The following is a 27846-nucleotide window of genomic DNA, read 5'->3' as shown; positions in this document are numbered from 1 at the left end:
TTCACTGCTGGTTAAATGATTTGGTTGCAGTAAGCCCATGTGTCGGTGCATGTGTGGATGCATGTCTGGGCCCACGTTTGGGCACATGTGTGGATGCATGTGTGAGTCCATTTGTGGGTCCATGTGTGTTTGTAGCAAGGAGCTAGTATGACCATCTAACTCTTTGGATACAGTTTGTGAAAGAGCTATTATGTATCTGTTATGGAGAGGTGGCCTAATGGTTAAGGTGGTTATGTTGAGGTGGCCTAATGGTTAATGTGTTTGCGAACACAAGGTGTAGGGTTTGAGTCTCACAAGGGATAATTGGCTAGGCTTAACATGGCTTGGAAGGCCAGTTAGCCTAGTACTAATCTATGAATCTATAAGAGCAATAATTAAATTAAACATAGCAGATCTTTCACAGAAGAAGGTATTATTTATTTATTTAGATCCTCAGTTCTCGCCTCTTGAGGATGCTTTTTGTTTTGGTCCTCAATATGTTTGCAATGGGCAGCAAATGACTTAGCTACAGGAAGTGTGGCAAGCTTTCCGTTATACTAATATATGCAGCAGAGTTTTTTCTGCTGAAAATAGACTCTCCTCAGCTGAGATCTTCAGAGTAAATAATTGAATAATGAGGGGTAAACAAAAATACTTTGGGGAGGGGGCTCTGGCAGCAGAAGTGAGGGCTCATGAATCTGTAAAATAAGTTGTTTAGATCAAGGCTTGTGGCCCCATGAAATGGACGGCTAGAATGGTTGCTGGAGTGGAAACCCCAGGAGGGATTCAGGATGTTATGGGACTGGTAAATGAATGGAAAGAAGGAAGACGGGAGGAGACAGAATGTCAGGCTGTCTTTTGCATGAAGCATCTCATATCACTTTGTTTTGGTGCATCCATGTTCCACTTAATCAGAATGATTTTTATCACCATTAGAAGGCTTTATATTCACAAGTGTGTAAAAGTGTTCAGGCCTATCCAATAACCCAAAATATTTTCATAAATAGCCATTTCTATTGATGGTAGCAATTGATAACATGTTTAAATTATTTGTATAACTTTTACTGTTTTTGCAGTTTTTAAAATAGACTGAAATGCAATGTAGAATATAAGTATTTACTATATATTTAATAAGCTATCATTCAACAAACTGAAATGAAACATGTCTTCAAATATAATCACCATAATTCAACCTTTTTGCACCAGTTGCCTGTAACACCAAGATGTGGCTGAAAAGTGTCTCTGGACCAGACCAGCTTCCCAGTTAAGAAATCTAAAATGAATAAATAATAAATAAATAAAAACAGCAGCAAGTGATAATATCACAATGCACCTAATTCCCATATACAGGTAGAGAGGAGTGTTGTGCTGTGCCTGTGCTGTCATTTTGTTTTTGTTGTGATGTTATAGTGCTGTGGTCTTTCTTCACTTCCTAAAACCTTAGCAGTTTTCTGCTGTGAGGGAGTCTAAAACCAGCAATAATCAGGATCTGTAACTTCACTGTGGATATTAACATTACATGTAAGATATGGACAAAAAAGACTTGGTATTTTTTCCAGTGGACTTCTTTGTGTCTTTCTGACTAGAACTGCTTTCATCTTATTTTCATATCACAGGGCTCTCGAAGACAAATTTTAAAAGAAATGTCAGTAAATCAGGTCAAATATCAAAAGTGGCTTATACAGCATAAGAAGAAAGCGTTCTACTCTGCTGTTTGCGCTGAAGATTTTCGACAGGGTGTGCATTATTTAATCCAGGTAAAAAGAGATTTGAGAAAATATGTCTTTTGTAGTTTATAATGCAGGATTGCTGAATTCTAGTACACTTTCTTATTTCAAGGAGGTCTTGACTTACTTTGTTGCACAATGGTGTCATAGAAGTATAGTGTGTAATAACTAGCTGTTCAAAGTCCCACAGCTAGAAACTGTGCCATAAATCATATAAGTAGATCATACAAAATCATACATTTTGCTTTTATTTTTATTATTATTATTATGATTACTTTTTTTCTTTGCAGCTGCATCGGAGACAGAGTTCACAGTGATTTGTTCTAATACCCTGCATCTCCAAAAATAAGTATATAATAAATTGTCCTTGGGGGGGGGGGTGAGGAACTCTGGCAAACTCTTAGCGCTTTCTCCAGTTCTGAGAATTTCCCTGATCATTTAACACTTCTTTACAATCAAATGAGAATCACACTTATTCCAACGACAAAAGATGCGGCCCCTGGCCTGGGCAACTTTAGACTGATATAACTAAATAACCTGGATCTAAAGATTTTTGCAATGGTATTGGCATCTAAGCTAGAGCAATTATTGCCCTCTTTGATACAAACAGGACAGAATTTTTTTTTAGTGGTAGATCAATACCTGATGTGGGAGGTAGCAATTTTCCTTGCTCACATAGATCTGTGTGCCAGTAAATCAGAGCTTATTTGATATCTCTAAAGCTTTTGACATGGTGAGCTGGAAGTTTGTCTTTCAGGTTCTTGAGCAAAGTAGATTTGATAGCCAGTTCATTAAAAGAGGTGAAGGGTCTGTATAGTAAACCATCCTTCAGAGCGATGGTCAATGGGGACTCTCTGAGGCAGGAAGAGTCACCTGATGTATCAGCCAGGGATGCAGTTTCTCCCCTGAGCTGTTCCTTTAGTCATGTAAGAATTAACATTTAAAGTAAGACTAATCATGCAGGATAAAAAAAAAAACAAACAAAAACATAAAATAAACAAAAAACATCAGGAGGAGTGCATAGTGCCTTTTATCTGGTTGCAGATGATTGCTTCTTAGGGAGTGTTCTACAGATTTTAAAAGGCTTCGAAAAACCTTCTGTTTTGTTTAACATGAAAAAAATTAGCTCTGCTTATATATGGTGTGGGGGTACATCCCCTTAAATAGTTTAATATTCCTCCAGCTACCAACCAAAAATACCTAGCCTTACATGTAAGGCACAGCTGCAAAAACACTGTGTAGTTCAATTTAATTCACTTTTTGAAAAAAATCAAAGGTAATTTTACCAGCACAATGGGCTCATTGTTTTCCATGTAGGGATACAAATTAAGGCAGGAAAAAACATGTTAATACCCTACATCTTCTCATTACTCTGTAACCTGTCCGTCCCAGCTGACCATCCCATAATTAATCAATTGCAGGAGTTCCTAAACATGTGCATATTGAGACCATCTACTACAAGAATATCATCGCCAGCAGCTTATGTTTTGAACTGCTAGGAAGATTGGGGTCTAAAACACAAAAAATTGTCCAGCAACAAGGAGGTTAGAGGAATGTATAATCCTTTATTGTGGCAACTCCAAAGATAATAGCAAACCAGTTTCGGCAAAAATAAAGCCTTCTTTAGTGCTGTAACACAATAAACCATGAATCATTTAAATAGTGAAACACATAATCAGAGTCATCTTCGTATTGGTTCATACCAAAATTAGCTAAGCTCATTAAGGCCAGGCTTGAACAAAGCACCCAGCCTAATAATCCAATTGGATTCCTTTTTATTCAAAATGGTATGCCATTCTGCTTTACACATCTTATTGCCCTGGACTCTATCTATTATAGTAAAACTAAATCAAGCACTGGTGTGGGTCATAGTGTGTTTAAAAAGTGAATTAGACATTCTTTTATTTCTAATGTCACTGAGGTGTTCAGTTATACGAAACCTCAGTGGACGAGATGTTTGTCCACCATAAAGTGCAGAACAAAAACAGGTTGCCAGATATATGACCCAGTCACTGCAACAATTCCCAAAAGGGCGAATATGGTATACCTTACATTTATTACTGCTGGTAAATTCCTTGGTCTTAGAAACATGTACACATGCAGAACAGTGACCACAATGGATACTACCCACTAACTTAGCACCAAATAAAGTGAACTGCTGTATATTAGAAGGTGACGAATGTTTATAATGGGTAAAGTAGGGAATGAGTGTAGTACCCCTACGATAGGAAAATAAACATTGGGATGATAGTAGTTCAGATAACCTATCGTTGGCCAATAATATGTCCCAATGGTTGTCAATGATTTGTCTGAATGTATTAATATTTAATCCAAAGGAAGTGACCAGGCATATGGGTTGAGATGAATGTGTATCTGAAATGTTAGGGGTATGATGATGCTGCAATATATTGTCTCTAGATTGTCCTGATGCAAATGTACAAACATTATTTATGTTGTAGGCATGATAGCCTCTACTAAGAAATCTGCTCGCTAAATTCTGTTGCTCTAATGAAAAAGTCTGTTCAGTGATGCAAATGTGTTTAATTCACAAAAACTGGGACTTGAGGATGTTGTGAATGATGTGTCGAGGATGATGACTCGTTGCATGGAGCAGGGTATTGAAATTGGGGAAATTTACAAAAAACGTCTGTTCTAAGAGTGTGATCGCTTTCACGAATGATGCTCATATCCAAAATGGTAACTTGATTATAATCCCAATTCAATGTAAAATGAATGCCCCACTTGTTGTCATTTAAATATTGTACAAATTCTTGTACGTAAGTGGCATCTCCTCTCCACACCATCCAACAATCATCCAAGTAATGCCGCCAGATGTCCAGTTCTTCCAAAATTATGTTGTGACTAGCATTGTAAATGAGTTGTTCTTCGATATACCCCATAAACAAATCAGCATAGATGGGCATGAAAGACACACCCATAGCAGTCTCTCTAACTTGCCAGTAACAATTCCCATGGAAATAGAAAACATTCTTTGTTAGAACATGTTCCATTACACAAATTAATAAAGTATTAAACCCAGGAGTATATATGTCAACTTTTTCCAACCAAAAACGAATGGCTTCTAAACCAGCCCATTGTGGGATGTTGGTATATAGGGCGGTGACGTCCAATGTACACATCAGCCAGCCTGGATCCAACTGAGTATTGGTGATGATCTGAAGAAACTGTGTGGTATTTTTAATCCTTGCTCTAACCATAGATAATAATGGTTGTAAATATTCAGTTAAAAAGGGCCGATAAAGGCTCTGTCAAAGACCCCCTGCCCAGGTGGTTGGGTTGGATGTTTATGTATTTTGGGAAGTAAGTATAGATAGAGGGATTGTGGGTCAGATACAGTACGTTGATACCCTACTTTGTGACTGATGATACCTTCCTCCTGAGCCAGTTTTAAAAACTGATCAATCTGTTTTTTAAATTTAAAATGTTGGATCCAGTGGTATGTGCATGTAGAATTTGCCATTGGATAGTATGTTTTTCAGCCTCAGCTAAATACATGGACCAGTCTATGATGACAACCACCCCCCACCCGCCCTTTGTCTGCTGGTAAAATTACCAAGTCATGATTGTTACTGAGTTTGGTCAGAGCCTGATGTTCCTGTTTGGTGAGATTGCGTTTAGTATGACTGTGTACATTTTTATTAAAATGTAGATCTTTGAGAACACATTCTTTGAATATTGAGACATGTTTGTCCATGGGTAGCATGAAATTGGATTTACGAAAGTGAAACCCAGTAGATCTTTGAGCCTTATCAGTACCTGAAAAAAACAGTTTAAGATTCAGAATTCTGCAGAATTCATTGACATCATTCACAAATGCATCTTCATTGACAAAAAAAAGGGGACAAAATTAAGACCCTTGTTAAGTAGGTTTATTTCAATATCAGACAAAGCCTGAGAAGTAACATTGTGCACATTATTATTGGCATTTAGTGGGATAGAATCGGGTCCAAAAGTGGTTGAATACTGCCTACTTGCTCGATGTTTTCTACCCCCTCTGTGTCTCTTATCCCTAAAGGGTCATTACTGGGCCTTCTCTTAGCAATGGGTGACTCCTGGGTGGAAGTAAGTTCTGCATCAGTGGCAGATGGGGAATCATCTCCCGAGGTACCCCCATAAACAGTCCCCTTATTCCTCAATATAGACCTGGTTCTTTTCCTTTTACTAACCTGTTTACTATAACTCTGGTCCTGGAATCTCACATTCTTTTGTATACCAAAAAGTTTCCCTCTGTCATAATCTGAGATGTCATGGTTAAACTTCTGTATCTATTGTTTTTTAATTGTTGGTCTAAAGAAGATAAATCTTTGACCAATAAATTCAAATGTTTAGTGAAAAAAGTTTCTTCATAACATTTTACCTCCTCACAATTCTGTCTAACTTCCCCAATGCATTGATCAATAATTCTCTCATAATTTGAAATAAGAGCATCTACGAAAGACATAGATGCCTTGTGCTGGGCCTGAACCCAATCTTGTGATAACTTATCATCCACCTGGCTTACTAAAGGTTGAATCCAAACCCTTGGTCAACGTGGGGTGATGTCCTTAAATTTTTAGGCTTTGAAAAGTTTCAAATTCCAGATGTTGGACCTTAATGTCCTCATATTTTTAGGAAGTTTCTGGAAAAGTGTGCCACAAATAATGTCAGGGTCTGTAACACCCATAGTTGAATTATCTAAGCCTGGTTGTCTCAACCCAAAAACTTCCAACTCATTCCTGTCTGCTGAGCGACCTTCCAATAATTTAGAGAGCTCCATCTTACTGATCTCCTGTACTGCACTAACAGAGCTATTAATACAATCAAAAATGTCATGTGATGAACCATAAGCCATTCAAATACAGTTGTCGAATGTGTCCCTAAAAAGGACAAAAATAGGCAACACAATCAATAAAGGTAAGAAGTTATTTCACCACAATTAAGAGCATAGCCTAGTTCACATAAATGAGAGGCAGACAGCTAAATATTGAAGTTGTCCACAGATTATTAAGGAACAACTACCAATACTAACAATATATATACATATATATATATATATATATATATATATATATATATATATATATATACAACTAAGAAATGAACTTCGTGACAGTAATAGCATTCAAAGAATAGTAAATCACAGCAACAACTCTTGTAGTACTTTAGCGCTTTCATCTTATTTATTATCAAGACTTCTTCAGAAAGACGTTTCATAACTGTGAGCAACCATTTTCACTTCCTTTAAATACATTAGTTCTAGCAAACCATTTAAATTAACAACAGTTCCTTTCCAATAGTAAAGTGTGAACTAATACCCAAGCATAGTAGGACTCTCTACCTGACTCCTCCACCTTCGTCCGTACCCTCCTTTACTTACCTTTGGAGGCATGAACTCATAAGTTACGCAAAGTAACTATATGTAATTTCTGGGTTGTCCCATCAGGGATGAACCAATCTGGGTGTTAACATTAGAATTATCACAGTATGACTCTCATCCTTCCCGGTTCCCCCATATTTTTATTTATTTATTTATTTTTGCTTTTGCACATGATCCCTTTTTGCACACGATCCCTATTAGTATGCACACGGCACCACAAGGCTATTACTGTCTGACTAATTTACCTTATGTAACTGCGATTGTAATGTTAATGAAAATGCACACAGCACCCTGCCTGTTCACACTTTACTACTGGAAAGGAACTGTTGTTAATTTAAATGGCCTGCTAGAACTAATGTATATAAAGGAAGTGAAAACGGTTGCTCATACTTATGAAACATGTCTTTCTGAAGAAGTCTTGATAATAAATAAGATGAAAGCGCTAAAGTACTACAAGAGTTGTTGGTGTGATTTACTATCCTTTGAATGCTGTTATTGTCACGAAGTTCATTTCTTAGTTAAAATTTCTTCTCTTTGTTCATTTTTTGAGTGCGGTTAATTTTAGTTTTATATATATATATATATATATATATATATATATATATATATATATATATATATAAACTGCCAACAATGGGAATATCAATACTCAAGTGTGAAAAACAAAATCCATATAAATGGTGTATCTATGGATGGTTGAGTGTCCCTTTCCACAAAAAGCAAAGATGTGACTAATCAAAGTCATGAACTGACACTATGAGCTGGAAAATATAATGGTCGACCTTCGTCTCTACCAGAAAAGAGATGCACCTAACACACAAATGAAAGGAATGGAGCTGTGAGTCAAATTCCAACATTCTTAGTTTAAGAATAATACTGGCCAACTTTCGTCTCTGCACATACTAATAGAAAAAAACATAATAGTGCCTTCAAATGTTAAGACTAATTAGCATACCCTTAGATGACATTCGTCACCTCTCAAGGAACAATGAACAAAGATCCTACAACCACCATCCATTGGTATAATATAATTGAAAAAACACTAAGCAACAGTAGTGCTATAGAAAATATTCAAAACCAAGTTCATTGCTACCCAATTGGCAAAATCTGAAAAAGAAAACCAAAATTAATTGTTGTACACCCCAAACTTATGTAAACGGCTATGTTATATAAGCAAACAACAACAGCAAATATTGCCCAATAATGACAAACCAGAGCCTAATTATAATATGTGGTATAAAATTTAACGTCCAAGTACATCAAAAAAATTTGTAAAAGTCCAGGACCTATAGAGTTCAAGTTGAATAAAAATGAATCAAGTTGGATTGTTAGACTGGGTGCTTTGTTTAAGCCTAGCCTTAATGAGCTTAGCTAATTTTGGTATGAACCAGTAGGAAGATGACTCTGATTATGTGTTTCACTATTTAAATGATTCATGGTTTATTGTGTGTTACAGCACTGAAGAAGGCTTTACTTTTGCCAAAACCGATTTGCTCTTATCTTTGGAGTTACCACAATAAAGGATTATACATTCCTCTAACCTCCTTGATGCTGGACAATTTTTTGTGTTTTTGATTCACTTGGTACAGTCCATGCACTTTGTCATACTTGCATGTCTTTTTTTAAGATTGGGGTCTTCCCCATATTCCTAGCCCACCTACAAAGATTATGCAGTCAGTGCCTATTAGAGGATTGCCAACTGATTTAATGCAGGTAAACCTTTGAAGGCTGCCACAGAACTGGATACTGGACCTTCACAGAGAAAGCTTATGGTTTCGGATTTTGTTTTGGGGGTAAATGTCCCATTAGAATAATATGGCCCTCTGCCAGTTGATGCCAAGTATCACAGGAAAAAAACTGTCAGTACAGTCTGAGCAAGGGAATAAAGGAGTGGGAACAATTAATGGTCACACCCAAAGAGTCTAATATGAAGAGCTTCCCAGTTTTATGTCTGGAATTTTCCCTCCGAGAGCAGGAACATTTTACCCCTGTGCTGCTTCTCCACATCTGGCACCCCATTGTGAAGTGGGGGAGCAGTACAGTTTATAAGGATATATGGCAGGGCTAGCCCCCCCAGCGGAGTGAACCTTGGCTCTAGATGTTTGTCACTGTTGAAGTGACATGGATGTCCAAAAAGTATTTAATGTAGTAGCAGCAGAGCAAGTAAAAACGATAACAAATAAACTCTGTTCACTGGTTAACCCAGATTTCATCCTTACGCTACGGACTTCTTCAGAACATTGAACAAAACCTACCTATCCATTTATATATACATCCCTAATTGATTCAGTTATTTAATTTATTCATTAAAACCTGTTACTTTTCTATTAAAACATACATTTATAAATTATTAATAATTATACATTTTCAAACAGTTAACAGGAGTGGCCATGAGGGTAGCGTGTGCCCCCATATATGCAAATTACATAATGGGATTTTGGGAGCAAGAATTTGTGTTCCCAACCATTTATTTTAAATATATAAAGCAATATACACGTTATTTGGATGATATTTTTATTATATGGGATGGTAATATAGAGAAGCTTGGAAAGTTTATAAAATATATAAATAATACTGTTGAATTCTTAAAATTCACTCATCAATTTAGTAAGGAAATAATATGCTATTTAGATATATAACTAACTATAGATAAGATTAACAAATGCATAAAATCAGATATATACAGAAAAAGTACTTTTTCCAATTCCTATTTGGATTTTAATAGCTGGCATCCTCACCACCAAAAAGAGTGATAATTAAAGGGCAAATGGTAAGACCAGCAAGAATGGTGAGTGATAATGGTGCATTCATACAGGAATTGGATTGTATGATAACCATGTTCAAAAGACGGGGTTATCCCGAGGATTTATGTAATAATGTAAAGAAAGAAGTGGTGCACAAAAGACAAACAGGTTTTTATCAAGCCATAATAAAGATGAATGTAAGTACTGATGTAAGTAACAGTGAGAAAAAAATCAAGATGTTAGTCGAATGAATAAAAACATGAATCTAATTTATATAACCAGGCTGTGGAATGGTACATAGAGATGGTCAAGAAAAATTGGGGCTTCCTACAATTAGATAAGCAAGTAATAACAAAAATAGGGGGAGTCCCCAAGTTTGTTTTTCGGAAAGACCAATCCTTCAAAGAACTTTTGCAGAAGGATGTCTGCCTAAACACAACAAAAATGGGAAGGAAGTGTGGAAACTATAAATGTGGCAGATGTTCCACATGTAAACACATTATGACAACAGGGGAATATATTAGGGTTAACCACAATAATACTCCCATTGTAGGACACTATGATTGTTACACACAGAATGTAGTATATATTGCACAATGTCAAAAATGCCCCATTTTCTACGTGGGCAAAACAGCTAGACAATTCAGAGAATGAATAAGGGAACATATATTGGATATAAAACACAGCAAAGTTACCAATGCTTTAGCCAGACATTTAATGGCAAACTCTGATCATGACTTTAAGTTTTGTGTCATACAGCATATTAAAAAAGATGTACAAGGGAAAATTTTAGATATTCACCTGGATATAAGTGAATTAAGATGGCAATTACGGTTAGATGCCCATAACTACCCATGCATCAATGAAAGCATCAGTATAGCACCCATTCTAAAGTTAAAACATATTTTATGATAATTTATTTTACATTGTTTATGTATTATGTAGAGGTAATGTACCAACAATATTTCATATATTTTATACATAATATAGAAATGTTTAGGGTTTCAGAAATCATATTATAGGATTTTTCTTCTTTTTTAAAATTAATTTTCAACAATTAAATTCAAAAATCAATTTAGTAATAGTTTGTTCAAACACCACATGGTTTATAAAGAATATTTGGACAACAATTCAATGTACTGCATTACACTGGGACATTATTTAGTGGCTTCTTTTAGAGGTTTTTATCAGTATCATTAATTTATAAATGTATGTTTTAATAGAAAAGTAACAGGTTTTAATGAATAAATTAAATAATTGAATTAATTAGGGATGTATATATAAATGGATAGGTTGGTTTTGTTCATTGTTCTGAAGAAGTCTGTAACGTAAGGACGAAACCTGGGTTAACCAGTGAACAGGGTTTATTTGTTATAGTTTTTACTTGCTCTGCTGCTACTACATTAAATACTTTTTGGACATCCATTCCACTGTGTTTTTTATCTGGTTTGTGGAAAAAGTTTTCAGTTGGACTGCTGAAGTGACACTCTAACCTCACATGCAAAAATGGGAAAAGTGATTGTATATGGATGGGTGGAGGGATGGGAATTTAAAGCAAATGTAGTCAGGAAGTGCTTGGAAGGTAGATTGAAGAGACAAGAGGCGATCCACTTATCAGAGAATGAATGGGCCCAGACTTGGGTGGCCATGTTACATAGAAAAACATTTTTTTTTTTTACATAGGTGGTATCTCACAACATCCAAACAGTTTAGTCAGGGTTCTAAACCAAACAGTGAGTGCTGTAGGTGTTCTGACCCAGATGCTGATAACATCCATATGTTTTAGGATTACCCAAACATCAGGGAATATCAGTCATGTTTACAGTCCTTGTTCTAAAGGATATTTGGGGTGCAGATCTCCCTTGCCTGAAAGTTCAGGCATTTTGGAATTGAAGATTCAGCATTTTGGAATTGAAGATTCAGATACCTAGTTACACTTTTCTGTTAGGGAAGTGGGCTGGACATCATCTTGTGTTATTAAGGTAACATGCACCAAAGAATGGAAATCTAAGGTTAAACTATCACACAGCCATTTTAATAATACTACTTCATGTTAACAAATTGGCTATATTTTGTATTCTTTTAAGGACACAAGTTAAAGTTTCCAAATATTATGTGGGAAATATTTTTGATAAATTTCCAGTAAGCAACTCTGATGAATAATAATTATTTCCATGTTCATTCACTTGAAGTGTACTTAATTCTAGGATTGTTGAGCCTCGTACATAGTAGGCCTAGTTAAGAGAGCTGTACATTCAGCCATTGGTTATATAGTGGTAGTTATGATGTTGCTTGCTCTCCATCTGTATTATGTTTTCTTTTATCCCTGTTTTAACTGCATGATAGCAGTTCTTGTCAGTATTTTCTTTTTATAATATTACCTAATAAATGTAAGTAAAACATATGCAGTGAATTGCCTTTAACTTTTTACTTGACTACTGAAGTCTTTAAAAGTATCTTTTTATTATAGTATGTATCTGTGAAGGCGCATTGTGTGTCTTATTTTTTAGTCTGGTTCTTAAATCACTAGTGGGTCACATGACTCGGTATGGGAGTCCTTTAGCATACAAGCAGTGCATTTTGAGAGTCAAACAAAAGGTTATAGAAACGTATCATCTTCTTCACGATTATTTGTTTGAGCATCTAGATAACATATAAGTTAGGATAAATCACAAGCAATTCCAATGTAGTAGTTGACATGAATAAGTAAGCTGTATTAGAAAATAAGTTTTGTGTTATTTGTTAACAAAACAGATGTTAGAATGTCTAGAAGTATGTGAGACACTGGGAACAAGGCAGCATGGGGTTACCACAGGAAGTTCATACCAGAAAAAATATGGTGTTTTCTGACTGTACAAGCAAGGCTTTGGATCAGAAAAGGATTGCAGATGGGAACTACTTATAGTTCAGTATAACATTAACCATGGTGTTACAGTGAAATGGTCCAAGGGGAGGATTTTTGAGAAAATAATGCCTAGAAAAGGTAGCACAGATGTGCTCAAACTGTTAGTTGGAATGACCAGTGCCACTCCCTCCTCACCCTAAAATGGCTTGAACTTCCCAACTACCTCAGTTACCTGCAATTCACCACAGCGCATAAGCTCATCTTTAAACCTAAGAACTGTCCATCCTTAGTTTTCTCCTTAAAACCCTATGTACCCAACCACTCACTCATATCCACACACCAAAACCTCCTTCAGGTCTATAAACCAGCCCAGCCTGCTGGCCAACTACTACTCTCCTACTCCTTAGCCAAAAAGTGGAATTCTGTCCCACCTACCGTACACAGTCTCCCTAACCTTACCTATTTCAAATCACAGCTTCATGCACATGTATCCTCCAAGTGGGATTGCCCTTGTCATGCCCCAACATAACCCCCTGCAGCTTCATGCACATGTATCCTCCAAGTGGGATTGCCCTTGTCATGCCCCAACATAACCCCCTGCAGCTTCATGCACATGTATCCTCCAAGTGGGATTGCCCTTGTCATGCCCCAACATAACCCCCTGCAGCTTCATGCACATGTATCCTCCAAGTGGGATTGCCCTTGTCGTGCTCCAACATAACCCGCTGCAGCTTCATGCACATGTATCCTCCAAGTGGGATTTCCCTTGTCGTGCCCAAATATAACCCCCTGCAGCTTCATGCACATGTATCCTCCAAGTGGGATTGCCCTTGTCATGCCCCAACATAACCCCCTGCAGCTTCATGCACATGTATCCTCCAAGTGGGATTGCCCTTGTCGTGCCCCAACATAACCCCCTGCAGCTTCATGCACATGTATCCTCCAAGTGGGATTGCCCTTGTCGTGCTCCAACATAACCCGCTGCAGCTTCATGCACATGTATCCTCCAAGTGGGATTTCCCTTGTCGTGCCCCAATATAACCCCCTGCAGCTTCATGCACATGTATCCTCCAAGTGGGATTGCCCTTGTCGTGCCCCAACATAACCCCCCATATGTATCCTCCAAGTGGGATTGCCCTTGTCGTGCCCCAACATAACCCCCTGCAACTTCATGCACATGTATCCTCCAAGTGGGATTGCCCTTGTCATGCCCCAACATAACCCCCTGCAGTTTCATGCACATGTATCCTCCAAGTGGGATTGCCCTTGTCGTGCCCCAACATAACCCCCTGCAGCTTCATGCACATGTATCCTCCAAGTGGGATTGCCCTTGTCATGCCCCAACATAACCCCCTGCAGCTTCATGCACATGTATCCTCCAAGTGGGATTGCCCTTGTCATGCCCCAACATAACCCCCTGCAGCTTCATGCACATGTATCCTCCAAGTGGGATTGCCCTTGTCATGCCCCAACATAACCCCCTGCAGCTTCATGCACATGTATCCTCCAAGTGGGATTGCCCTTGTCGTGCTCCAACATAACCCGCTGCAGCTTCATGCACATGTATCCTCCAAGTGGGATTGCCCTTGTCATGCCCCGACATAACCCCCTGCAGCTTCATGCACATGTATCCTCCAAGTGGGATTGCCCTTGTCATGCCCCAACATAACCCCCTGCCACCCCTCTCTTTCTACCTTGCTGATATCTTCTCCAGTTACCTTCAAAATGTCTAATTCCTTCCATTTTTCTCTCACTTCCCCTCCAGAAATTAATATTTCTCTCTCTTATGACTATTACTAATCCTCCCTCTATATACATACTTTTCTTCTGACCGACATATGCCTAGTATCTATATATTTTAAGACTGCTCAGCCCTACAAGGAAGCTTATATCATAATATCTTAATATTATATGTTTACTTTCTGTAGTAGTCATGTCCCTCTTTATAACGTATGCATTCAGACTGCAAAATTTAATGCATGTAATCTAAAAATGCTAAAATTCTGTCACAATTTATGTCTGTAAATATTCTGCATCTAACCTGAAAGGTTTTTTGTGGAGCTTTTCTCCCCGGGCCTCCACTGAAAAGGGGATCTGGCCCAGTGAACTTTCCCGGTCATCAAACTTAAATAAATAAATAAAATAAATTATTAGATGGTGATGTTACACGAGTGCAGTATCAGCATTTAATTATGAAGCCGCAAGCACATTGTGGCTTCATAAATTAATGCTGATACTGCATTAGCATTACATTTGTAGTGCTGAAGTGCTCAGTGTGCAGATGTTCGGTAGTAAATGAAGTGCATAATTTTGTCTTTTTTATTTCTTTGTTCTTCAACCTTGAGTTAAGGGGTGATGGTACCTGATGACCTAACGATGGTTCTGCAGTGGACCTGTCACTTGATATCTTATGTTCCCCCTTCCATATTCAGCCTAGCTCCTTGCTTGATGGCTGATGGCTTAGCTGGAGGCTGCTACTCAGAAGCTGTCTTCCTGGCTTACGTGCAGAGTGAACCACCTGACCCAATGGCCACTATCAGCAGCAACAGTCCTCTTGGAGTTAGAGCTGCATCATGTCCCACTGATTCATTCCACACCAGGATGGACAAGCTGGCAACAACTGCTCACTCCTGCCCAGTACTTGGTCTTCCAACACCCAAACTGCTAACCAGACTACTGTTACTTAAGCTGTAGTCAGACATTTAGCTCTCTATACCATGGAACTCTCCTGAGAGAAGTATATTTTAATGACACATAGTTGTACAACTGGGTTAATATTCAAGAGTATAGAAAAGATGAACAAATGATTTACATTAGTGGTCTGTGGTCAGTGTATAGCAGTGCTTTGGATAGCAGAGATTCAAGAAAATGGAACAGAGACAAAATAGGAAATAAGGAAGGAGATCTGGAGACAGAAATATCATATGACCAGTGTGAAAAAGCAGCCGGATACTAACATGTGACCAGTGTGAGGAAGCTGATGGATACTAACATGTGACCATTGTGAGAAAGCAATCAAATACTAACATGTGACCAGTGTGAGAAAGTCAGATACTAACATGTCACCAGTGTGAGAAAGCAGGATACTAACACGTGACCAGTGTGAGAAAGCAGGCAGATACTAACATGTGACCAATATGAGAAAGCAACTAAATAGTAACATGTGACCAGTGTGAGAAAGCAGTTGGATACTAACATGTGACTAACGTGAGAAAGCAACCAAATACTAACATGTGACCAGTGTGAGAAAGCAGCAGATACTAACATGTGACCAGTGTGAGAAAGCAACCAAATACTAACGTGACCAGTGTGAGAAAGCAGCCGGATACTATCGTGACCAATGTGAGAAAGCAACCAAATACTAACATGTGACCAGTGTGAGAAAATAACCAAATACTAACATGTGACCAGTGTGAGAAAGCAGTTGGACACTTACATGTGACCAGTGTGAGAAAGCAGTTGGATTCTAACATGTGACCAGTGTGAGAAAGCAGCAGGATACTAACATGTGACCAGTGTGAGAAAGCAACCAAATACTAACATGTGACCAGTGTGAGAAAGCAGCCAGATACTAACATGTGACCAATGTGAGGAAAGCAACCAAATACTAACATGTGACCAGTGTGAGAAAGCAGCCAGATACTAACATGTGACCAATGTGAGAAAGCAGTAGGATACTAACACGTGACCAGTGTGACAAAGCAGCCAGATACTAACATGTGACCAATATGAGAAAGCAACTAAATAGTAACATGTGACCAGTGTGAGAAAGCAGCAGGATACTAACACGTGACCATTGTGAGAAAGCAACCAGATACTAACATGTGACCAAAAAGCTATATCAAACCCAGAGCTGCTGGACATGCTACACCTAAAAAAATCCCAATCCCTCCGAGCTACACGCTCTAGGGACCTAAACCTTGTCACCACAATAAACAGGACATGCTGGAGGGATAGATTCCTGTCCCAGAGACTTTCCATACTCTGGAACAAGCTACCCATCTATGTCAAGCAAAGTTCCTCATTAGCACTCTTCAAGAAAAATGTTGACGAGTGGATGGGAAATAGGAAATACACCCTGGGGATCACTTCTGTGGCTATGCTCGACAGGGGCACAGGGAATAATTTTCTTGGGTGGCGTAAGCCAGGGAACCTTGTTGGCTAGGCTTACTTAGGCCCTTGGGCCGATAGCCTAGTACCTACCTATGAACCTATGAACCAATATGAGAAAGCAACTAAATAGTAACATGTGACCAGTGTGAGAAAGCAGCAGAATACTAACATGTGACCAGTGTGAGAAAGCAGTAGGATATTAACATGTGACCCATGTGAGAAAGCAACCAAATACTAACATGTGACCAGTGTGAAAAAGTAACCAAATACTAACATGTGACCAGTGTGAGAAAGCAGCCAGATACTAACGTGACCAGTGTGAGAATGCAACCAAATACTAACTTGTGACCAGTTTGAGAAAGCAGTTTTATACTAACATGTGACCAGTGTGAGAAAGGAGCAGGATACTAACATGTGACCAGTGTGAGAAAGCAGCCGGATACTAATATGTGACCAATGTGAGAAACCAACCAAATACTAACATGTGACCAGTGTAAGAAAGCAGTTGGATACTAACATGTGACCAGTGTGAGAAAGCAACCAAATGCTAACATGTGACCAGTGTGAGAAAGCAGTTGGATACTAACATGTAACCAGTGTGAGAAAGCAGCCAGATACTAACATGTAACCAGTTTGAGAAAGCAGCCAGATACTAACATGTGACCAGTGTGAGAAAGCAGCCAGATACTAACATGTTTAAGAAGCAGTACAAACAGAAAAAGAAATATATTATGCTTTCATGTAGGATGTTGGTAGAAGCCTTTCTGGGATGTTGTATATAGTTCTGGGGATCTCATCAGCATAAGAATATGGAGAACATGGGGCAGTTCAGATCAGGGCAAAAATGGTACACAGTATGTGCCAAAAGTTACATAAATAATTATTATAGGAGTTTAATAGGTGCAGTCTTGAAGAAGGAAGGTGGTGGGGAACATCATACACACTCTTAAGTATCTTAAAGTCTTTAAATCAATGTGAATAGTTCAAAAAACACATATACATGACAATAAGGACAGAATCTGAAATTGTGTGGAGAGATTACAGGAGACACAGATATATTTTTTTCACAGATGGGCAACTGATAATTGGGACAGTCATCTCAAAAAGGTCATAAAAGCAAAAACAGTAACTGAATGCTTGGAACAGACACAAAACATGTTATGAAATAAAAACAAAGCACTAGAATGTTAATTAAATAAGGATTCGCCAGAATGAAATGGTTAAGCAGGCCTTATTTGCCATAAAGTTTGATGTGGCCAGTTGTGTATAATCCGTTTTTGTGAAACCACACATATCAAGCGGCAGTAACAGTGACTGTCACTATTGTCACTGTCATTTATGGAGAATTTGATTTTAATATGCGTGGTCCATAGTAGTGTCAGCAGTTTGAAGAATCTGGTTGTGAAACAGTGGGGAATTTAGTTTATTTTGTTTGTACTGGTTGATCGGGGTGAAGGACTATCCAAATTGACCATTTTTCAGGCTCAGCCTATGAATGCATGAAACTTTATTCAGATCAAAAATAACACTTATCAGTCACATTATAATGCTATCATGCCAGACAGAATATACATTTTAAACTGTACATTTCCTTGGTTTCATGGCTCCTCTGAACTGTAGGTTAAGTAATGGATAGCCTGTGGTACAGTTGAGTGCGGGTCACCAATGGTATCTTATAACTAATTGCTAATGTAATAGTTGTTAACATCTATAATTTCTTATCTGTAACATACTATTCAGCTGTGTGACAGACTTCTGCTAGCGATCCTAGACACAATATTGCTTTACCAGCTAACAGACTGATAAACTGATTAGTTGATTTACTAGCAGAAATGTAATTAAATGTGAGAAGATCTCGTTACAAATAATGTTGGAGAAATTTAACTACAGAATAAATAAGAAAATGGCAGTAAGTCAAATGGAGTAGTTAATCAGTTAATGCACTATTTGATATGCTCTAAAGCTACTTTTGATTTACAAACAGGTGCAAGCAGAAATTTAAACAACACTTTTTTTAACTTGCCAGTAACAATGGCAATTTATTGACAAGGTAAGAGCAGGGCACAGTTTGCATGAATTGTAAACAGCAGCAAGAAGAACTTTAGTACAATAGTAACAGAAAAGTCGATTCTTTCAAACTGACTGGAAAAGATCTGATAGAAACATAGAGTAACAAATGGTCAATATCATCAACTGACCAATCCATGGTCTAGCAATAATGACAAGACAGATAGAAGGGTATAAAAAGGTGGCAAGTACTTACAAACTAACAAATGTATTGATGCTGCAATATTATATTTAAACTAACTGACACTTGCAAATCTGAATGACACTTAATAACCAGACTAGACCAGAGCATATACTAAAAGAATCAGATCTGTAGTGGCAATCCCCATCTGAGGAACATTCTGGAAAGCTCTCTAGGGTAATTCAAATGTGTCTTTTAAGCTACAGTATAAATATTGCATTCCATGTACTTTCGGTTGTTGCCAAGGTAAGGTAACAAATGACAAAACAGGATGAGCCAGATGTGGCATGTGGTTACTTTTCTGTGTCACTTATGTTTTGCTGACTGTGCAAGGACTTAGGTGTGTGATAATATTAATTTGAGTTTTTGGGGTGGATATGTTAGCTTTGCTACTCTTGTTTATATGTAATTGTTGTGGATAGGGTGTATTTTACAGCTGAGCTGACAGAATAGTTTAGTAAAGTCCTTCTGCTGAGTTGAGGGATGTGAGCACTTAGAAAACTAAAACTTTCACTATTCACATTTATTATTGATATTTATATAAAATGCACATCAACTATAATATATGAGATTCATTTAATATTTGCTTGTATTACTGTCTTCAACTCCATTATAAACATTAGTCTAGCCTCTCCTGTTGATCCGTTCTCAAATAATGAAGCTTTGGGATCAAGAAGCAATAGTCCCAACTGTGTGGAGCAGTTTAAAAACCTTAAAAAAGATTCGCTACAGTTTAAGAGGCTCCAATGGGACAGTATATCTATTTTGATAATTGTTTGCGAACCCAAAGAGTCCCAAAGGGTTTGAGCGTAACTGTAATGCCGACAGTGGAGGATGTGCCCAATGATTTTGTTAAGAAATTGGTGGATCTGAACCAAAAGGTGGGCTTACAATACTTTGAAATGCTTTCAGTGTATTAACCGGCAGAGAATGGAAGAACTAAGTAAAAAAATTCAGAGTGCATTCTTCCAGTTGAAAGACTCCATCTCTAATGATAACTTTAAAGTTAAATTTTGTCTTATTCAAGACAAAATTATTAAAGAAAATGAAGTGTTAAAAAAAAGTGAAGAAGCCCAAGAGAGAACGTGATGATTATGAGAGAGGTGTGGCTTATGCACTACCGGGAGTCAACCTTAGAGTGGAAGAAGCCAATCAGGAAGCAACAGGAAGTGAAGTGGCAATTGTGAATGACAGTGGAGGTAGTGGGCCTTAGCCTTTAGAGTGCCTAGCAGAAAAGAATGCAAATATTAATAGCAATTCCAGTGTAACTAATTATAGTAGCAGTGGAGTCAGTTTTACAAATAACAACACGAGGAATCAGAATACAGATGAGGAATGGCTCAGATTTTCAGAAGGGCCCGGTCAAGCAGTCTGTACAAGTTTACCAGCAAGGACAAGCAACAAGGATTTGGGCACAAGTAGCTGCTATGGGGTACAGGCCATGGAACAACAATTTTCAGAAGAGGAACTGGAGAAAGGGAAGGAATCGGCGTCGGAAATATTAGGTACTGTAGACTGTTGTTATAAAATTGTTACCCTTTCTTCTCATTTTTCAGCAGTGAAGCTTGTTTTGTTTTAAGCAAAGGTTGGACTTTCATACCAGGTGGGAGAGCTGACAAATGTGATACTATTAATTCTCTGAGGGTCTATGTGAGAAAGCTGAATTTTAAGTTATTATTTAATGACTGTGTACCTGTGAAAATGTTTTTTTGTAAACCTAGTATTTATAACCCTCTGCTAAGAAAAGAACTGGAAATGTTTTTAATGACCACTGAGTTGCAATTAATTGATTTATTTGGCAGTCAGCCTATATATAGATATTACAACATGACTTTAAAAGAAAAACAAGTATTTAAAAGATTAATAGACAACCCAGACACTTTAATCACCAAGGCTGATAAGGGAGGAGCCTTGGTTTTGATGACTAGACATGATTATGATGTAAAAATGTGTAGTATGTTATCTGATTCAAGGTTTTACAAAATGTCATCTTTTATAGAAGTGAAAAAAGCTTTTTCTTTTATTGATTCTGTTATAGAAGAGTGGTTTTACACAGGTAGAATCACTGATGCTGTTAGAAAATACTTGAGAATTGATAATCCAAAGCTCAGCCATACTTTTGGACTGCCTAAAATCCATAAAGACTTAAATAATCCATCGCTTAGGCCGATAATTTCAAGTGTAAAAAGTAAAACAGAAGCTTTGGCAATTTTGCAGACAGACAACTTCAAAGTGCAGTTGAGCTAAGTGGGACCTATAAACAAGACACATTTCATTAAAAAAAAAAATAGAACAATTAGAAATGTCTCAAGATGATTTGTTGGTAACATTAGATATCCAGTCCTTATATATTGCTGCATATCTGCAAGTCAAGCTCCACTCAAGTAACCCTCACGTGTGGCCTCAACCTGGTCTGCGACATCAACAAGACTTATTGGCAGGACAGATTTGTGTCCCAGAGACTCCCCCATCTATGGAATAAACTCCTTCTCCACATCAACCAGAGTACTGCTTTACTTCTTTTTAAGCGCAACCTGGATAACTGGATGGGAAACAGAAAATATACCCATGGGATTCCTCCCATGTTCCAGCTGGTGTTGTCTAAACATGGGCTAAACTCTTTGCTAGCCTTATAAGGGCCTCAGGGCCAATAGCCTAGTAACCTCCTATGATCCTATACCGTGATACCTAATAATGAAGGATTGAATATGGTAAGATTTGAATTGTTGAATTCTAAGTTATTTTCTAATAATACGGTTGGGATTTTAATGGAAGTTTTAGATTTGATATTAAGTTATTTCTTTGAATTTGATGGCCGTATTTATCATCAAATAAATGGTGTTGTGATGGGGGCTGCTATGGCCCCTAGTTATGCCAACTTGTTTATGCAAGGCTGGAAAAGAGTCAATATTCTAACTAGTAGGTATTCAGAGAATGTACTGTTTTTCAAACGCTTTATTGATGATGCCTTTTTGGTGTGGAGGGGTGATGAAAAGAGTTTGAAGGAATTTTTTGATTATTTAAATGACATCAGTTCCTTTTTACATTTCACTGGGGAGTTCAGCTGTGTTAATATTAATTACTTAGATGCAACAATAATGAAAGATGAAGGAAGGTTATTTACTAAGATATATAAGAAAGATGTTCAGAACAACTCCTGTTTGCATTATAGCAGCATGCATCCCAAAACAGTCAAAGAGAATATAGTTAAGGAACAGTTAATGCATGTCAACAGGTTGACTGAGAGGGACACTAATTTTTATGATGAAAGCATGGGTCTTTGTAAAAACTTCCTTAACAGAGGTTATCCAGAAGTGGTTATCAGGGATTCTTTTTCTGCTGTCAATGAGTTGAGACAGCTAAAGGGTAGTATTGGGAGGAATAGAGACCTGAATTTTAAAATCTCTATGCAAATTACTAACGGCGTAGGTGATGCAACAATCAAGAGCAATTATAAAAAGCAATTAGTAAATAATAGAAAGTCTGAACTTAGGGATACGGTGGGATGCCAACCATTGTTTGTTTACAAACGAGGGGAAATGTTTAAACAATGTTTTCAAGCGAAGATCAGTAAACCAGTTACAGTGAAGAATAAGAACAAATCTGGTATGTTCACTACTATTATACTATACAGTACTACTTGTACTGTTTAATGCTGTTCACTGTTTCTTTCCATTAAACGGCTTTTGTTTTATTTTATACCATCTTCAGGTTTTTTTTGGTTTTGATTTGTTTAGTACGGTTTACTGTTGTTTTTTAGATAAACATTAGTATTGCATGTGAAATGCATCCACGTTTATGACATTCGACTCCTAAAATCAATAAATAACTGTTTTTTTGTAGCTGTTTTAGTGTAACATTACTACAACCTGAAATTAAAAGACTTACAAGACCATTTACTGTCCTGGTAGCATTTTGTAAGCAGTCATCAGATGTCTTGAATATCTTATTCCTGAAGCAGTAACTTCAGTGCATCTCTTTTCTATTGTAACACAGGTGTCCACCTTTGAACTAATTATTGCAGTACAGCATATTGAGGCATTTCTTTTCAAAGTACATGAAAGCCACATTCAAAACCATTTTCTGTGAGGCTCTGTAGTTTGTGATTAAACACTAAACACAATTGCTAAGAGGCTTGATATAGCTGAGGGGGCATAGCAGGTGGGGAATGCATAACTTGGAAGAGAATTGCTGAAGACACTAAACATGCAGTTATACTATAGTAGGAACAATCATTCTGGATAGAGCACACACATTTTCAGTTTCTAAATGAGTTAACATGCAAATTCTAAACACACTGTTTTATTCAAAAATATAATTCTTAATGACTAATAATTAACTGAGATGTGGAAACCATTTATAGCATCTTTCTCCTGTGTAATGTATTTGTTAGACTGGTGTTCCATTTGAAATTTAAATAGATAGCAGAACAAAGAAACTATGGTCTCAGCTATTTCCCCTTCAACATTTTATGTAAAATAAGGGTGAAAGGTTGGTGTAGTGGTTAAGGTGTTCTCCTTATAGGCACAAGGTACAGGTTTTGATTTTCAGATGGGGCACTTGGCTGAGCTTGGAATGGCCCACAAGGGCAGTTAGCCTGGTACTAATTTACACCAGAGGGAGACTGGCATAATGGTTAAGATATTTGCCTTACAGACACAATGTACAGGGTTTGATTCTCAAATGCATTAATTGACTAGGTTTAAAATAGCCCACAAGGGCAGTTGGCCTACTACTAATCTATGAACATAACAAATACAAGTGCAATAATCCATCAGCAAGTTATGTTTTGCAGCTGCACAGTAATAATGCTATCATCAGATTTCCTTAGATCTAGTCAGAATAATTGCAAGCCAATGGATCATAGACACCAGTATGAAAGAGAAGCATGTCACAACAAAACTTATTATGTATTTGTACTTACTAGTTTAATGACCTCATGGCATTATGGTGATATGGGGAAGAAAGTGAGACAGGGGGAGATTCATATTTCAGTTTTATACAATCAGTGTATTTTTGTATTAACATTTAGCCACAAAACAACAACCATAAATGTTACATTTATAGTTAGACTGTTTACCTGGTCATTTTTGTCACTGGGGGATGTGGGGGGGTGAAGCCCCCCACCTACTTTGGTTTTATATTGCCCAGTTTGGTTTTTTATTGTACAATAAAACCAAAGTAGGTGGGGGGCTTTGCCCCCACATCCCTCAGTGTGGGGGTCTGTGCCCCCACACCCCATAACTATATATTCTAACTCCGGGATTGCACTACTGTGGGGAAAAGGACATATACCTTTTATTTGCCTTTTTCTAATTATCAGGCAAATGAACTGTCAGGCAAATAAACTGCTGTGAAAATAAACTGTCAGGCAATTGGGCTGCCTGGAATTTCTGTCGGGCACATGAACTGTCAGGCAAATGAGGGTGACCCATTTTTGTGCATTGCACAGTTAATGCTGTTGGTAGGTGCATGTATGTTTGTGCACTGCACAGTTGCTGTTCTTGGGAGGTGCATGTAAGTTTGTGCATTGCCCAGTTGTTGCTTTTGGGTGGTGCATGTATATTTGTGCACTGCACAGTCACAACTTTTGGGCAGTGCATGTATGTTTTGCACTGCACAGTTGCTGTTCTTGGGAGGTGCATGTATGTTTGTGCACTGCACAGTTGTTGTTTTTGGGCGGTGAGTGTATGTTTGTGCAATGCATAGTTGCTACTTTTGGGCAGTGTACGTATGTTTTGCACTGCACAGTTGCTGCTCTTGGGTAGTGCATGTATGTTTGTGCACTGCACAGTTGATAATTTTAGGTGGTGCATTTATGTTTGTGCACTGCACAGTTGCTGCTGTTGGGAGGTGCATGTATGTTTCTGGACTGCACCGTTGTTGCTTTTCAGCAGTGTGTGTATGTTTGTGCACTGCACAGTTGCTACTTTTGGGTGGTGCATGTATGTTTGTGCACTGTGCAGTTGGTACTCTTGGGAGTTGCATGCATGTTTGTGCACTGCACAGTTGCTGTTCCTGGGAGGTGCATGTATGTTTCTGCACTGCATATTTGTTGCTTTTCAGCAGTGTGTGTATGTTTGTGCACTGCACAGTTGCTGCTCTTGAGAGGTGCATGTATGTTTCTGCACTGCACAGTTGCTGCTTTTGGGAGGTGCATGTGTGCTTCTGTATTGCACAGTTGCTGCTCTTGGGTGGTGCATGTATATTTGTGCACTGCACAGTTGCAACTTTTGGGTGGTGCATGTATGTTTGTGGATCACCTTCATTTGCCTGACAGTTCATTTGCCTGACATAAATTTCAGGCAGCCCAATTGCCTGACAGTTCATTTCCCTTACAGTTCATTTGCCTGACAATAAGAAAAAGGCAAATAAAAGGTATATGTCCCTGTCCCCACAGTAGTGTGATCCTGGAGTTAGAATATATAGTTAGGGGATGGGGGGCACAGCCCCCCTCACTGAAGGTGTATGGGGGTGAAGCCCCCCACCTAATTTGGTTTTATATTGTCCAGTTTGTTTTTTTATTGTTCACTAAAACCAAAGTAGGTGGGGGGCTTTGCCCCCCACACCCTGTCAATGTGAGGGTCTGTGCCCCCCACACCCCCAACTATATATTCTAACTCCAGGATTGCACTACTGTGGGGAAAAGGACATATACCTTTTATTTGCCTTTTTCTAATTGTCGGGCAAATGAACTGTCAGGCAAATAAACTGTTGGGAAAATAAACTGTCAGGCAATTGGGCTGCCTGGAATTTCTGTTGGGCTAATGAACTGTCAGGCAAATGAAGTTGACCCATGTTTGTGCACTGCACAGTTGCTGCTGTTGGTAGGTGCATGTATGTTTGTGCACTGCACAGTTGCTGTTCTTGGGAGGTGCATGTATGTTTGTGCACTGCACAGTTGTTGCTTTTGGGTGGTGCATGTATATTTGTGCACTGCACAGTTACATCTTTTGGGCAGTGCATGTATGTTTTACACTGCAGAGTTGCTGTTCCTGGGGGGTGCATGTATGTTTGTGCACTGCACAGTTGCTGTTCTTGGGAGGTGCATGTATGTTTGAGCACTGCACAGTTGTTACTTTTGGGCAGTGCGTGTATGTTTGTGCACTGCACAGTTGTTACTTTTGGGCGGTGCATGTATGTTTTGCACTGCACAGTTGCTGTTCTTGGGTGGTGCATGTATGTTTGTGCACTGCACAGTTGATACTTTTGGGTGGTCCATTTATGTTTGTGCACTGCACAGTTGCTGCTCTTGGGAGGTGCATGTATGTTTCTGCACTGCACAGATGTTGCCTTTCAGCAGTGCATGTATGTTTGTACACTGCACAGTTGCTACTTTTGGGTGGTGCATGTATGTTTGTGCACTGTGCAGTTGCTACTATTGGGAGTTGCATATATGTTTGTGCACTGCACAGTTACTGTTCTTGGGAGGTGCATGTATGTTTCTGCACTGCACATGTGTTGCTTTTCAGCAGTGCATGTATGTTTGTGCACTGTACAGTTGCTACTCTTGAGAGGTGCTTGTATGTTTCTGCACTGCACAGTTGCTGCTCTTGGGAGGTGCATGTATGTTTCTGTACTGCGCAGTTGCTGCTCTTGGGAGGTGCATGTATGTTTGTGCACTGCACAGTTGTTGCTTTTGGGCAGTATGTGTATGTCTGTGCACTGCACAGTTGATGCTTTTTGATGGTGTATGTATGTTTGTGCACTGCACCGTTGCTGCTCTTGGGTGGTACATGTATGTGTGCTAAATAGTTGCTGCTCTTGGCAGTGCATGTATGTTTATGCACTAAACAATTGCTGCTCTTGGGAGGTGTGTGTATGTTTGTGCACTAAACAGTTGCTGCTCTTGGAAGGTGCATGTATGTTTGTGCACTGCACAGTTGTTGCTTTTTGGCGGTGCAAGAAGCCATATGTGCCACGTAGCTGAGAGGTTGAACATCCATGGTTGTATACATGCACCACCTAAGAATAGTATGTTTGTGCACTGCACAGTTGCTACTTTTGGGTTTTGCATGTATGTTTGTGCACTGCACAGTTGCTGCTCTTGGGAGATGCATGTATGTTTCTGCACTGTGCAGTTGCTGCTCTTGGGAGGTGCATGTATGTTTCTGCACTGTGCAGTTGCTACTCTTGGGAGGTGCATGTATGTTTCTGCACTGCACAGTTGCTACTCTTAGGAGGTGCATGTATACTACCATGGATGTTCAACCTCTTAGCTACGTGGCAGACATGGCTTCTTGCTTCAGGTTATACAGTTGTGCTTCTGCATTTGCCAGCACAGTCAGATTAGTGGCCTCCCTTCCTTCCGTGAACTGGTGCCCAGCACTCAGTGTCATCTTCCCACAATAATCAAACAGGTGTCATTCGGGGATGCAATCATGGCTTTATCACCCCTGCATCATGGGGATGGGCACTGATTTGTTTTGTTGTCATAATTTTACTGGACAATGCAGCAAAGAAACCAAAGTCATTCAGTTTTGAAGAACATTGTGCAGCTGGTCTCAACTCTCCTGAATCCCCAAGAACAGCCATATTTTGTCTCAAATGTATTTATCTGTTTTCTCATAAAATGCATGGTTTTCTGGCAAATCATTGAGAACTGATGTCACTAAATAAATGACAGATGAGAGATGTGCTGTGTAATATTTTCAAGAAAAGGTTAAGCAGAGTGCTTTCTGTGCAGGTCTTTGAAGATATTTTGAGGATTTGATCACAGTAGGATGAAGAGGTGATCAGTATATCAAATCCATCAGTAACTTGAAAAAGCTGAGTGAATGCATAGAATTTTAATGATTCTTTAAAAATCACTC

General features: G+C 38.5%; 1 protein-coding gene across 1 annotated transcript in view; it reads left to right on the top strand.

Annotated features, from left to right (window-relative positions):
* LOC122787830 (solute carrier family 12 member 2-like) overlaps window positions 1–27846 on the top strand; it is a 1020929-nt gene that overhangs the window by 611356 nt on the left and 381727 nt on the right. Inside the window, exon 17 of the mRNA XM_044054742.1 lies at window positions 1596–1736. Within this exon, the coding sequence (XP_043910677.1) occupies window positions 1596–1736 (141 nt within the window). The remainder of the gene's footprint in view (window positions 1–1595; window positions 1737–27846) is intronic.

The sequence above is a fragment of the Protopterus annectens genome, chromosome 13.part0 (assembly GCF_019279795.1).
Source record: "Protopterus annectens isolate FY-2018-M chromosome 13.part0, PAN1.0, whole genome shotgun sequence".
In the NCBI taxonomy this organism is placed as follows: Eukaryota; Metazoa; Chordata; order Ceratodontiformes; family Protopteridae; genus Protopterus; species Protopterus annectens.
Note: the sequence above shows the minus strand (reverse complement) of the source record. Positions and strands in the feature narration are given on the sequence as shown.